The 15558-nt window shown below is 47.1% G+C and overlaps 1 protein-coding gene across 1 annotated transcript in view; it reads right to left on the reverse strand.

The window, feature by feature from the left end:
- TM2D1 (TM2 domain containing 1) overlaps nucleotides 1-15558 on the reverse strand; it is a 44742-nt gene that overhangs the window by 24651 nt on the left and 4533 nt on the right. The window contains exons 2-4 of the mRNA XM_038752779.1: nucleotides 13734-13807; nucleotides 10316-10424; nucleotides 4262-4353 (exon numbers count right to left, since the gene is read on the reverse strand). Of these exons, the coding sequence (XP_038608707.1) occupies nucleotides 4262-4353; nucleotides 10316-10424; nucleotides 13734-13761 (229 nt within the window). The 5' untranslated portion in view covers nucleotides 13762-13807. The remainder of the gene's footprint in view (nucleotides 1-4261; nucleotides 4354-10315; nucleotides 10425-13733; nucleotides 13808-15558) is intronic.

Here is a 15558-nt window from a genome sequence, read left to right on the forward strand (position 1 = left end):
TTTCAGCTGGCAGGAAAAAGAAAAAAAAAAAAAAAACACCCAGGCACGTCATAGAGAAAACCGTCGGGTTTTAAACTCCTTTACCGAAAGATACGGCATTGGAGAAAATATTTACGTTTTAAAAATCAATAGAATTATTATGAAGAAGGGCGGGGGGGGGGGGGGATCCACGGTTAAATGCCTCCGTGAGAACCATTATCTTTGAGGATCTCTAATCTTTTAATGCAACAGATGGGCGGAATAAAATGTGCTAGTTATAGCATATCGGGAAAAAAAAAAATCACAGATGTTAACACGGAATTATACACCAAGGCGGAGAATATTATTAGCAAAACAAGGCTTCCTATTGAAGAGGCAGAAATGAAAAGCTTCCCGTTGAAGCGGCGCTCGGGCATTGAGGATTCACCCAACTGGAGAGAAGCTAGAGTCGGACAGACAGCATTAAGTAGGGACCGTCTCTATATGTTGCCAACTTGTACTCCCAAGCGCTCAGTACAGTGCTCTGCACGCAGTAAGCACTCAATAAATACGATTGAATGAATGAATGAATGAATGAATGAATTACGGTCTGAGGCGGGGGAAAGGAAAAGTGACAACTTCTGAGAATCGGCGCCAAAAGGCTCAGTGGAAAGAGAGCGGGCTTTGGAGTCCGAGGTCGTGGGTTCAAATCCCGGCTCCGCCAACTGCCAGCTGTGTGACTTTGGGCAAGTCGCTTCGCTTCTCTGGGCCTCAGTTCCCTCATCTGGAAAATGGGGATGAAGACTGGGAGCCCCATGGGGGACAACCTGATCGCCTTGTATCCTCCCCAGCGCTTAGAACAGTGCATGGCACATAGTAAGCACCTAACAAATGCCATCATTATTATGGCATTATCCCCCTCCCCATCCCCCCCGCCTTACCTCCTTCCCCTTCCCACAGCACCTGTATATATGTATATATGTTTGTACATATTTATTACTCTATTTTATTTGTACATATTTATTCTATTTATTTTATTTGGTTAATATGTTTTGTTTTGTCGTCTGTCTCCCCCTTCTAGACTGTGAGCCCGCTGTTGGGGAGGGACCGTCTCTATATGTTGCCAACTTGGACTTTCCAAGCGCTTAGTCCAGTGCTCTGCACACAGTAAACGCTCAATAAATACGATTGATTGATTGACTGTCTCTATATGTTGCCAACTTGGACTTCCCAAGCGCTTAGTCCAGTGCTCTGCACACAGTAAGTGCTCAATAAATACGATTGATTGATTGATTGATTGACTGTCTCTATATGTTGCCAACTTGGACTTCCCAAGCGCTTAGTCCAGTGCTCTGCACACAGTAAGCACTCAATAAATATAATTGATTGATTGATTGATTGTTGGGTAGGGACCGTCTCTATATGTTGCCAACTTGGACTTCCCAAGCGCTTAGTCCAGTGCTCTGCACACAGTAAGCGCTCCATAAATACGACTGCATTATTATGTGCCAGGCGCTGCGCTGAGCGTGGGGTGGATTTGAACAAATCGCGTTGGACGTAGTCCCTGTCCCATGTGGGGTTCACAGTCTCGATCCCCATTTTCCAGGTGAGGGAACTGAGGCACAGAGAAGTGAAGAAAGCTCACCTCCTCCAGGGAGCCTTCCCAGACTGAGTCCCCCCTTTCCTCCTCCCCATCACCCCCCTCCCCGCCCCACAGCACTGCTGTATATTTGTACATAGTTATTATTCTATTTATTTTATTTATAATGTGTGTATATCTATCTATCTATCTATATATATATATATAATATTATTTCTTTATATCGATGCCCGTCTACTTGTTTTGTTTTGTTCTGTTGTCTGTCTCCCCACTTCTAGACTGTGAGCCCGTTGTTGAGTCGGAATTGTCTCATTTGTTGCTGAATTGCAAGAATAATAATAATAAAAATAATAATGGTATTTGTTAATAATAATAATAATAATAATGGCATTCATTAAGCGTTTACTACGTGCAAAGCACTGTTCTAAGCACTGGGGGGGATACATGGTGATCAGGTTGTCCCACGTGGGGCTCACAGTCTTAATCCCCATTTTACAGATGAGGGAACTGAAGCCCAGAGAAGTGAAGTGACTTCCCCAAAGTCACACAGCTGACAACTGGAGGAGTCAGGATTTGAACCCATGACCTGACTCCAAAGCCCGGGCTACTTCCACTGAGCCACTCTGCTTAGTCCAGTGCTCTGCACACAGTAAGTGCTCCATAAATACGATTGAATGAATGAGTGGGTGCCAGGCACTGTAATAATAACGATGGCATTTGTTAAGCACTTACTATGTGCAACGCACTGTTCTAAGCGCTGGGGAGGATACAAAGTGATCAGGTTGTCCCACATGGGGCTCACAGTCTTAATCCCCGTTTTCCAGATGAGGTAACTGAGGCACAGAGAAGTTAAGCTTTTAGACTGTGAGCCCACTGTTGGATAGGGACTGTCTCTGTATGTTTCCAACTTGTACTTCCCAAGCGCTTAGTACAGTGCTCTGCACACAGTAAGCGCTCAATAAATACGATTGATTGATTGATTAAGCAACTTGCCCAGAGTCACACAGCAGACATGCGGCAGAGTCGGGATTTGAACCCATGACCTCTGACTCCAAAGCCCGGGCTCTTTCCGCTGAGCCACGCTTCCCAAGCGCTTAGTACGGCGCTGCGCACACAGGAAGCGCTCCATAAATATGAATGGATGACTGATGATGATGGTATTTGTTAAGCACTTACTCTGTGCCAAGCACTGTTCTAAGCGCTGGGGGAGATACAAGATTATCAGGTTGTCCCACGTGGGGCTCACACTTTGAATCCCCATTTTACAGATAACTGTGGCACAGAGAAGTTATGTGACTTGCCCAAGGTTATACAGCTGGCAAGTGGAGGAGCCGGGATTTGAACCCATGACCTCTAACTTGCAAGCCCGGGCTCTTTCCACTGGGCCACGCTGCAGGGCACTGTACTAAGTGCTGGGCTGCAGAGCACTGTACTAAACGCTGGGAAAGTACAAATCGGCAACGTAAAGAGACAATCCCTACCCACCAACGGGCTCACAGTCTAGAAGGGGGAGACGGACAACAAAACATGGAGACAGGTGGCATATACTAAGCGCTTAAATACCACTATTATTATTATTATTACTTTAAGGGTGGGAGACCAGTGAAGAAAGAGGCAGGAATTGGGTACGATAATGACGATGATGGCACTTATTAAGCGCTTACTATGTGCAAAGCACTGTTCCAAGCGCTGGGGAGATGACAAGGTGATCAGGTTGTCCCAAGGAGGGGCCCGCCGTCTTCATCCCCATTTTACAGATGAGGAAACTGAGGCCCAGAGAAGGGACTTGCCCAAAGTCACACAGCTGACAGTTGGCGGAGCCGGGATTCGAACCCATGGCCTCCGACTCCGAAGCCCGGGCTCTTTCCACTGAGCCACGCTGCTTCTCCAGATGGACAGCCTGAATGAATGATGTTTGTACATATTTATGACTCTATTTATTTTACTTGTACATATCTATTCTATTTATTTTATTTTGTTAATACGTTTGGTTTTGTTCTCCTTCTCCCCCGTCTAGGCTGTGAGCCCACTGTTGGGTAGGGACTGTCTCTATATGTTGCCAACTTGGACTTCCCAAGCGCTTAGTCCAGTGCTCCGCACACAGTAAGCGCTCAATACATACGACTGATTGATTGATTGACTGAAGTGAGAGCACACTTCACCCCGGAGAGGACAACGGGGTCCATTTCTCCGGCCGGTCCTCGCTTGGGGGGGCCGGGCCACCCCTCGGGCCCCCCGAATCCCCCCTCGGAGCCCGTAACGAGGGGCGCGGCGGCTCTCGGAGCATAGTAAGCCTTTGTCCCGCTAACATCGGTTTATCCTAACCAGGCCATAACTCGAAGCGACCGCGATCCCCCGGCCTAGTAGACGCCACGTTGTCGTTGGCGAAATTAAAAAGCAAAAAACGGGTTGGCGGAATCTGGCTAACTCAAGAGCCTCTTTCGCCGGCCCCTCGCTTCGGGATGGATGAGATTTTAACCTGCGCGATGCCTCACCCCGACTCCGTTCCCTGGAAGTCGAGACACAAACGGGGACGGAAACAGATGTTCTCCGAGTCGCGGGGCTGGTGCCGGCTTTACTTTCCGAGGAAATTTCCAACCGCTTCAGCCCGGGAGACATATGGGACTCTTTAACGCGTGGAACGGCACGGGCCCAATCCAGGCGAAAACACGCGGACGGGGAAAATGGCAAACACATACTCACCCAGGGCGGGATAGCCGAGGTAAAATCGATCTGCTCCTAACCATCCGAGAAATAAAGACAGGGCCACGGCCACTTTGTACGAATAACCGTTCCTGCGTCAGAAAACAAAAAAAAAAATCAGAAGTGGAGGGGGGGAGTCAAATTCTCTTTTGAAGCAGATAAAGGCAGCTCTTAAAGACTGTTCTGTTGTATTTATTGGAGAAGCAGCGTGACTCAGTGGAAAGAGCCCGGGCTTGGGAGCCAGAGGTCACGGGTTCAAATCCCGCTGTGAGGCTTTGGGCAAGTCGCTTCACTTCTCCGGGCCTCAGTTCCCTCGTCTGTCCAATGGGGGTGAAAAGTGTGAGCCCCCCCGTGGGACAACCTGATCACCCTGGAACCTCCCCAGCGCTTAGAACAGTGTTTGGCACATAGTAAGCGCTTAATAAATGCTATCATTATTATTATTATTGAGCGCGCAGAGCACTGGACTAAGCGCTTGGGAAGGACAAGTCGGCAACGTAGAGAGGCGGTCCCTACCCGACAGCGGGCTCACGGTCTAGAAGGGGGAGACGGACGACAAAACAAAACATGTGCACGGGTGTCGAGTCGTCAGAACAAACAGAATTAAAGCTAAATGCACATCATTAACAAAATAGAAGAGTAAATACGTACAAGTGTGCAGAGCACTGTACTAAGCGCTTGGGAAGTACAAATCGGCAACATTAAAGAGACAATCCCTACCCAACAACGGGCTCACGGTCTAGAAGGGGGAGACAGACGACAAAACATCATCATCATTAATCGTATTTATTGAGCGCTTACTATGTGCAGAGCACTGTACTAAGCGCTTGGGAGGTACAAATTGGCAACATATAGAGACAGTCCCTACCCAACAGTGGGCTCACAGTCTAAAACATGTAGACAGGTGGCACATAGTAAGCTCTTAAATACCACTATTATTATTATTATTAGTACTTTAAGGGTGGGATACCAGCAAAGAGGCAGGAATTGGGTACGATAATGATGATGATGGCATTTATTAAGCGCTTACTATGTTCAAAGCACTGTTCTAAGCGCTGGGGAGCTTAAAGGGTGATCAGGTTGTCCCACAGAGGGGCTCACAGTCTTCATCCCCATTTTACAGATGAGGAAACTGAAGCCCAGAGAAGTGAAGTGACTTGCCCAAAGTCACACAGCAGACATGCGGTGGAGCCGGGATTCGAACCCATGACCTCTGACTCCGAAGCCCGCGCTTTTTCCACTGAGCCACGCTGCTTCTCCAGGAGGACAGCCTGAATGAATGACTTGAAGTGAGAGCACACTTTACCCCGGGGAGGACAACGAGGTCCATTTCTCAGGCCGGACCTCGTGGGGCCGTTCGTTCCATTGTATTTATGGAGCGCTTACTGTGTGCAGAGCACTGTACTAAGCGCTTGGGAAGGACAAGTTGGCAACATATATTACTCTATTTTACTTGTACATATCTATTCTATTCATTTTATCTTGTTAATATGTTTGGTTTCGTTCTCTGTCTCCCCCTTCTAGACTGTGAGCCCACTGTTGGGTAGGGACCTTCTCTATATGTTGCCAACTTGGACTTCCCAAGCGCTTAGTACAGTGCTCTGCACACAGTAAGCGCTCAATACGATTGACTGATTGATTACTGTGTGCAGAGCACTGGACTAAGCGCTTGGGAAGTACAAGTTGGCAGCAAGTTGGGAAGTTAGCCCCCTCCTTCCTCTCCCCCCCTCCCCCTCTCCATCCCCCCCGCCTTACCTCCTTCCCCTCCCCACAACACCTGTATATATGTTTGTACGTATTTATTACTCTATTTATTCTATTTGTACATATTTATTCTATTTATTTTATTCTGTTAATACGTTTTGTTTTTTTCTCTGTCTCCCCCTTCTAGACTGTGAGCCCGCTGTCGGGTAGGGACCGTCTCTATATGTTGCCGACTTTGACTTCCTAAGCGCTTAGTCCAGTGCTCTGCACACAGTAAGCGCTCAATAAATACGACTGAATGAATGAACGATCCCCATTTTACAGATGAGGGAACCGAGGTGCAGAGAAGTGAAGTGACTTGCCCAGAGTCACACAGCTGACAAGTGGCGGAGCCGGGATTTTCGTTATTCATTCAATCGTATTTATTGGGCGCTTACTGTGTGCAGAGCACTGGACTAAGCGCTTGGGAAGTACAAGTTGGGAACATATAGAGACGGTCCCTACCCTACAGCGGGCTCACATGAAAACTAAAAAAGAAAGCGCGGGGGGTAGGGACGGCCGAGATTTAATACCCAATGACATTAACAGGGATTTTAAGTGCGGACCAAAGCGGAGATCTGTCCCCGGCAGCGGTGAGGACGGGTTCCTTAAAATCATCAATCGTATTTATTGAGCGCTTACTATGTGCAGAGCACTGTACTAAGCGCTTGGGAAGTACAAATTGGCAACATATAGAGACAGTCCCTACCCAACAGTGGGTTCACAGTCTTAAAATGGCAGTTTGTGGGAGCTATTAATCATCCGCCCGGCTGAATTTTATACTCTCCGTGATAAAAAGCTGCTTGGGGAGACGACTCTCCCGGAGAAGCTCCTAAGTAACAAAACAGACTGAAATTCAAGTCCGAGGGGGAGAAGAACGGCGCTCCGCTCCCGACGCGGGTTCGCCGTTTGGCTTTGGTTTGGGATTTAAAAACGGCTTTCGTTCATTCTCTATTTTATTTATTTTATTTTGTTAGTATGTTGGGTTTTGTTCTCCGTCTCCCCCTTGTAGACTGTGAGCCCACTGTTGGGTAGGGACCGTCTCTAGATGTTGCCAACTTGGACTTCCCAAGCGCTTAGTACAGCGCTCTGCACACAGTAAGCGCTCAATAAATACAATTGATTGATTGATTCATTCATTCATATTTATTGAGCGCTTACAGTGTGATGATGATGATGGTGATGGTATTTGTTAAGCGCTTACTATGTGCCAAGCACTGTTCTAAGCGCTGGGGGAGATACAAGATTATCAGGTTGTCCCACGTGGGGCTCCCGATTTTAATCCCATTTTGCAGACGACTGAGGCCCAGAGAAGTTAATCAATCAATCAATCGTATTTATTGAGCGCATACTATGTGCATAGCACTGTACTAAGCGCTTGGGAAGTACAAATTGGCAACACATAGAGACAGTGCGGTGACACCAAGTCACCAAGTTAAGTGACTTGCCCGAGGTCATCCCGCTGACAAGTGGAGGAGCCGGGACTAGAACCCATGACCTCTGACTTGCAAGCCCGTGCTCTTTCAATCAATCAATCAATCAATCAATCATATTTATTGAGCGCTATGTGCAGAGCACTGTACTAAGCACTTGGGAAGTACAAATTGGCAACACATAGAGACAGTCCCTACCCAACAGTGGGCTCACAGTCTAAAAGGGGGAGACAGAGAACAAAACCAAACATACCAACAAAATAAAATAGATAGGATAGAAATGTACAAGTAAAATAAATAAATAAATAGAGTAATAAATATGTACAACCATATATCCATATATACAGGTGCTGTGGGGAAGGGGAGGAGGTAAGATGGGGGGATGGAGAGGGGGACGAGAGGGAGAGGAAGGAAGGGGCTCAGTCTGGGAAGGCCTCCTGGAGGAGGTGAGCTCTCAGCAGGGTCTTGAAGGGAGGAAGAGAGCTAGCTTGGCGGAGGGGCAGAGGGTTCGAATCCCGGCTCTGCCACATGTCTGCTGTGTGACCTTGGGCAAGTCACTTAACTTCTCTGAGCCTCCGTTACCTCATCTGGAAAATGGGGATGAAGACTGTGAGCCCCCCGTGGGGCAACCTGATCACCTTGCATCCCCCCCAGCGTTTAGAAAAGTGCTTTGCACATAGTAAGCACTTAATAAATGCCATCGCTATTATTATTATTAAAGAGCCCGGATTTGGGGGTCAGAGGTCATTCATTTATTCATTCATTCAGCCGTATTTATTGAGCGCTCACTACACTAAGCGCTTGGGAAGTACGAGTTGGCAACATATAGAGACGGTCCCGACCCAACAACGAGCTCACAGTCTAGAGGGTCGTGGGTTCTAATCCCGTGTGGCCAACTTGTACTTCCCAAGCGCTTAGTACGGCGCTCTGCACACAGTAAGCGCTCAATGAATAGGCTTGAATGAATGAATGAATGCCCGCTCTGCCGCTTGTCAGCTGTGTGACTTTGGCCAAGTCACTTCACTTCGCTGGGCCTCAGTTCCCTCATCTGTAAAATGGGGATTAAAACCGTGAGCCCCAAGTGGGACAACCCGATCACCTTGTAACCCCCCAGCGCTTAGAACAGTGCTCTGCACACAGTAAGCGCTCAATAAATACGATTGAATGAATGAATGAACTGTAGTCGCCGTATTTACTGAAACCCCACATATTGAGAAGCTGCCTGGCCTACAGGAAAGAATATGGGCTTGGGAGAACACGGGATTTGGGTTCTAATTCTGCCTCTGCCTCTTAGCACTTAATACAGTGCTCTGCATACAGTCGATGCCTAATAAATACCATTGATCGACTGCCTGCTGGGAGACTTTGGGCAAGTCACTTGACATCTGTATATACGTCTATAGGTTTGTACATATATATTACTCTATTTTACTTGTACATATTTATTCTATTTTATTTTGTTAACTTGTTTTGTTGTCTGTCTCCCCCTTCTAGACTGTGAGCCCGCTGTTGGGTAGGGACCGGCTCTATCTGTTGCCAACTTGGACTTCCCAAGCGCTTAGTACAGTGCTCTGCACATACTAGGCGCTCAATAAATACGATTGAGTGAGTGTTGTCTGTCTCCCCCTTCTAGACTGTGAGCCCACTGTTGGGTAGGGACCGTCTCTATCTGTTGCCAACTTGGACTTCCCAAGCGCTTAGTACAGTGCCCTGCACATACTAGGCGCTCAATAAATATGATTGAGTGTTGTCTGTCTCCCCCTTCTAGACTGTGAGCCCCCTGTTGGGTAGGGACCGTCTCTATCTGTTGCCAACTTGGACTTCCCAAGCGCTTAGTACAGTGCTCTGCACACACTAGGCGCTCAATAAATACGATTGAGTGGGTGTTGTCTGTCTCCCCCTTCTAGACTGTGAGCCCGCTGTTGGGTAGGGACCGTCTCTATCTGTTGCCAGCTTGGACTTCCCAAGCGCTTAGTACAGTGCTCTGCACATACTAAGCGCTCAATAAATACGATTGAGTGAGTGTTGTCTGTCTCCCCCTTCTAGACTGTGAGCCCGCTGTTGGGTAGGGACCGTCTCTATCTGTTGCCAACTTGGACTTCCCAAGCGCTTAGTACAGTGCTCTGCATACAGTCAATGCCTAATAAATACCATTGATCGACTGCCTGCTGGGAGACTTTGGGCAAGTCACTTGACATCTGTATATATGTCTATATGTTTGTACATATATACTATATTTATTTTACTTGTACATATTTATTCTATTTATTTTATTTTGTTAATATGTTTTGTTTTGTTGTCTGTCTCTCCCTTCTAGACTGTGAGCCCGCTGTTGGGTAGGGACCGTCTCTATCTGTTGCCAACTTGGACTTCCCAAGCGCTTAGTACAGTGCCCTGCACATACTAGGCGCTCAATAAATATGATTGAGTGTTGTCTGTCTCCCCCTTCTAGACTGTGAGCCCGCTGTTGGGTAGGGACCGGCTCTATCTGTTGCCAACTTGGACTTCCCAGGCGCTTAGTACAGTGCTCTGCACAAAGTAAGCGCTCAATAAATACGATTGAGTGAGTGTTGTCTGTCTCCCCCTTCTAGACTGTGAGCCCGCTGTTGGGTAGGGACCGGCTCTATCTGTTGCCAACTTGGACTTCCCAGGCGCTTAGTACAGTGCTCTGCACACAGTAAGCGCTCAATAAATACGATTGAGCGAGTGAGAGTGCTTTGCGCATAGTAAGCGCTTATTACTATTATCATCGATTAACGATTCTACAGTCTCCCATCGCTCCCCACCCCGACCTTGGGTTCACCCGGAGGTTTGGACGGTTCTCCCCTTAGGACGGGGAAGGGGGGGAAACTGAGGAAAAACCGCGGGCTCTGCTTACACGTTTCGGCAAGGGATGGGTTTGTGGAATCCAACTTCGTTCCCGGTGAAGAGCGTCTCGTTGCCGGTGAAATCCTTACACGTGATGTTGGGAGCCGGGAAGCAGGGGACTGAGGACGGAACGGGGGAAAAGGGTTAGTGGCGGCTCTTGTTTTGGGTTTCCTTTGGGTTTTTTAAATGGTATCATCATCAATCGTATTTATTGAGCGCTTACTAGGTGCAGAGCACTGTACTAAGCGCTTGGGAAGTACAAGTTGGCAACGTATAGAGACGGTCCCTACCCAACAGTGGGCTCACAGTCTAAAAGGGGGAGACGGACAACAAAACCAAACATACTAACAAAATAAAATAAATAGAATAGAATGGTATTTGTGAAGCACTTTCATTCGTTCGTCCTGTCGTATTTATTAAGCGCTTACTGTGTGCCAAGCGCGGGGAAAGAGTGCGCTACAACAATAAACAGCGTGGCTCAGTGGAAAGAGCCCGGGCTTTGGAGTCCAAGGTCACGGGTTCAAATCCCGGCTCCGCCACTTGTCAGCTGGGTGACTTTGGGCAAGTCACTTGAACCCACTGTTGGGTAGGGACTGTCTCTATATGTTGCCAACTTGTACTTCCCAAGCGCTTAGTACAGTGCTCTGCACACAGTAAGCGCTCAATAAATACGATTGATTGTCAGCTGCGTGACTTTGGGCAAGTCACTTGAACCCACTGTTGGGTACGGACTGTCTCTATATGTTGCCAACTTGTACTTCCCAAGCGCTTAGTCCAGTGCTCTGCACACAGTAAGCGCTCAATAAATACGATTGATTGATTGACTGATTGTCAGCTGTGTGACTTTGGGCAAGTTACTTGAACCCACTGTTGGGTAGGGACTGTCTCTATATGCTGTCAACTTGTACTTCCCAGGCGCTTAGTACAGTGCTCTGCACACAGTAAGCGCTCAATAAATACGATTGATTGATTGATTCTCTAGGCCTCAGTTACCTCATCTGGGAAATGGGGGTTAAGACTGTGAGTCCCCCGTGGGACAGCCTGATCACCTTGTAACCTCTCCAGTGCTTAGAACAGTGCTTTGCACATAGTAAGCGCTTTATAAAATGCCATTATTATTATTATTTGTTAAGCACTTTCATTCATTCGTCCTATTGTATTTATTGAGCGCTTACTGTGTGCGGAGCACTGTGCCAAGAGCGGGGAAGAGTACGCTACAACAATAAACAGCGTGGCTCAGTGGAAAGAGCCCGGGCTTTGGAGTCGGAGGTCACGGGTTCAAATCCCGGCTCCGCCACTTGTCAGCTGTGTGACTTTGAGCAAGTCACTTCACTTCTCTGGGCCTCAGTTCCCTCATCTGTAAAATGGGGGTTAAGACTGTGAGCCCCCCGTGGGAAAACCTGATCACCTTGTAACCTCTCCAGCGCTTAGAACAGTGCTTTGCACATAGTAAGCGCTTTATAAAATGCCATTGTTATTATTATTCTTTGTTAAGCACTTTCATTCATTCGTCCTATTGTATTTATTGAGCGCTTACTGTGTGCGGAGCACTGTGCCAAGCGCGGGGAAGAGTACGCTACAACAATAAACAGCGTGGCTCAGTGGAAAGAGCCCGGGCTTTGGAGTCGGAGGTCACGGGTTCAAATCCCGGCTCCGCCACTTGTCAGCTGGGTGACTTTGGGCAAGTCACTTCATTTCTCTGGGCCTCAGTTCCCTCATCTGGAAAATGGGGATTAAGACTGTGAGCCCCACTTGGGACAACTTGATTACCTTGTGTCTACCCCAGCGCTTAGAACAGTGCTTTGCACATAGTAAGCGCTTAATAAATGCCATTAAATAAATAATCCCGGCTCCGCCACTCGTCTGCTGTGTGACTCTGAGCAAGTCACTTCACTTCTCTGGGCCTCAGTTCCCTCATCTGTAAAATGGGGTTCGTTCACTCATTCAATCGTACTTACTGAGCGCTTACTGTGTGCAGAGCACTGTACTAAGCACCTAGGTTTGAAGACTGTGAGCCCCACGGGGGACAACCTGATCACCTTGTATTTCCCCCTGCGCTCAGAGCAGTGCTTGGCACATATTCATTCAATTGTATTTATTGAGTGCTTACTGTGTGCAGAGCACTGTACTAAGCAATTGGTAAGTAATTGATTGGTATTGATTGATGATGGCATTTGTTAAGCACTTACTATGTGCCAAGCACTGTTCTAAGCACTGGACTAGATATAAGGTGATCAGGTTGTCCCACGGGGAGCTCACAGCCTTAATCCCCATTTTACAGATGAGGTCACTGAGGCCCAGAGAAGTGAAGTGACTTGCCCCAAGTCACACAGCTGACGATTGGCAGAGCCGGGATTTGAACCCATGACCTCTGACTCTCAATAATCATAATAATAATAATAATAATAATAATGGCTTTTGTTAAGCACTTACTATGTGCCAAGCACTGTTCTAAGCACTGGGGAGGATATAAGGTGATCAGGTTGTCCCACGGGGGGCTCACAGTCTTAATCCCCATTTTACAAATGAGGTAACTGAGGCCCAGAGAAGTGAAGTGACTTGCCTGGAGTCACACAGCTGACGATTGGCAGAGCCAGGATTTGAACCCATGACCTCTGACTCTCAATAATAATAATAATAATAATAATAATAATAATAATAATAATAATAGCTTTTGTTAAGCGCTTACTATGTGCCAATAACTGTTCTAAGCACTGGGGAGGTTACAAGGTGATCAGGTTGTCCCGCGGGGGGCTCAGTCTTCTTCCCATTTTACAGATGAGGGAACTGAGGTCCAGAGAAGTGAAGTGACTTGCCCAAAGTCACACAGCTGACGATTGGCAGAGCCAGGATTTGAACCCATGACCTCTGACTCTCAGTAATAATAATAATAATAATAATAATAATAATAATAATAATGGCTTTTGTTAAGCGCTTACTACGTGCCAAGCACTGTTCTAAGCACTGGGGAGGTTACAAGGTGATCAGGTTGTCCCGCGGGGGGCTCCCAGTCTTCTTCCCATTTTACAGATGAGGGAACTGAGGCCCAGAGAAGTGAAGTGGCTTGCCCAAAGTCGCACAGCTGATAATTGTGAGCCCACAGTTGGGTAGGGACTGTCTCTATATGTTGCCCACTTGTACTTCCCAAGCGCTTAGTATAGTGCTCTGCACACAGTAAGCGCTCAATAAATACGATTGAATGAATGAATGAATTGGCGGAGCCGGGATCTGAACCCACGACCTCCGACTCTCCAGCCCGGGCTCTTTCCATTGAGCCCCGCCGCTGGGGATCCCGTTTCCCAACTCGGTTGTTCCAGACCTTCAGGAGCGCTTAGTACGGTGCTGTGCACCCAGGGAGCGCTCAATAAACCCACCCGATCGACCCGTTCGTTTTTTCTCCGGGCGTTCGGCTTATCCGTCCCTCTTACCGTGAGCTGTGAAATTGGTACAGTTCATCGGTTCTTGGGTGTCTTCGTTGATTTTAGGATCTTTACATATATACGTTATTGTTGTTAAGGAACCGCTGCAATCGCTTCTCGACAAAGTATTTCGTTCATTTGTATTTATTATATTATTATTATATCAATCGTATTCATTCATTCAATCGTATTTATTGAGCGCTTACTGGGTGCAGAGCACTGTACTGAGCGCTTGGGAAGTCCAAGTTGGCAACATCTAGAGCCGGTCCCTACCCCACAGTGGGCTCACGGTCTAGAAGGGGGAGACGGACAACAAGACAAAACATACTAACAAAATAATATAAATAGAATAAATTCATTCATTCAATCGTATTTATTGAGCGCTTACTGTGTGCCGAGCACTGTACTGAGCGCTTGGGAAGTCCAAGTTGGCAACATCTAGAGCCGGTCCCTACCCAACAGTGGGCTCACGGTCTAGGAAGGGGAGACGGACAACAAGACAAAACATACTAACAAAATAATATAAATAGAATAAATTCATTCATTCATTCATTCAATCGTATTTATTGAGCGCTTACTGTGTGCCGAGCACTGTACTGAGCGCTTGGGAAGTCCAAGTTGGCAACATCTAGAGCCGGTCCCTACCCAACAGCGGGTTCACGGTCTAGAAGGGGGAGACGGACAACAAGACAAAACATACTAACAAAATAATATAAATAGAATAAATTCATTCATTCATTCATTCAATCGTATTTATTGAGCGCTTACTGGGTGCAGAGCACTGTACTGAGCGCTTGGGAAGTCCAAGTTGGCAACATCTAGAGCCGGTCCCTACCCAACAGCGGGCTCACGGTCTAGAAGGGGGAGACGGACAACAAGACAAAACATACTAACAAAATAATATAAATAGAATAAATTCATTCATTCATTCATTCAATCGTATTTATTGAGCGCTTACTGGGTGCCGAGCACTGTACTGAGCGCTTGGGAAGTCCAAGTTGGCAACATCTAGAGCCGGTCCCTACCCAACAGCGGGCTCACGGTCTAGAAGGGGGAGACGGACAACAAGACAAAACATACTAACAAAATAATATAAATAGAATAAATTCATTCATTCATTCATTCAATCGTATTTATTGAGCGCTTACTGGGTGCCGAGCACTGTACTGAGCGCTTGGGAAGTCCAAGTTGGCAACATCTAGAGCCGGTCCCTACCCAACAGTGGGCTCACGGTCTAGAAGGGGGAGACGGACAACAAGACAAAACATACTAACAAAATAATATAAATAGAATAAATTCATTCATTCATTCATTCAATCGTATTTATTGAGCGCTTACTGTGTGCCGAGCACCGTACTGAGCGCTTGGGAAGTCCAAGTTGGCAACATCTAGAGCCGGTCCCTACCCAACAGCGGGCTCACGGTCTAGAAGGGGGAGACGGACAACAAGACAAAACATACTAACAAAATAATATAAATAGAATAAACATGTACAAACAAAATAAAGAGTAATAAATACGTACAAACATATATACATGCGTATGGCTGCCCACAATGAACTGACAGCCTAGAAGGGGGGACATTAATATAAATAGGTAGATAAATGAGTAAGTCCATTATAAATATACACATCTGTGCTGTGGGGATGGAAGGATGAAGGAGGAAATAAGAGGGACGCAGAAGGGAGTGGGAGAAGAGGAAAGGAGGGCTTAGTCGGGGAAGACTTCCTGGAGATGTGACTTATTTATTGAGCGCTTACTGTGTGCTAGAGCGCTGTACTGAGCGCTTGGGAAGTCCAAGTCGGCAACATATAGAGACGGTCCCTACCCAACAGC

This window comes from Tachyglossus aculeatus, chromosome 10 (genome assembly GCF_015852505.1).
Source record: "Tachyglossus aculeatus isolate mTacAcu1 chromosome 10, mTacAcu1.pri, whole genome shotgun sequence".
Lineage (NCBI taxonomy): Eukaryota > Metazoa > Chordata > Mammalia > Monotremata > Tachyglossidae > Tachyglossus > Tachyglossus aculeatus.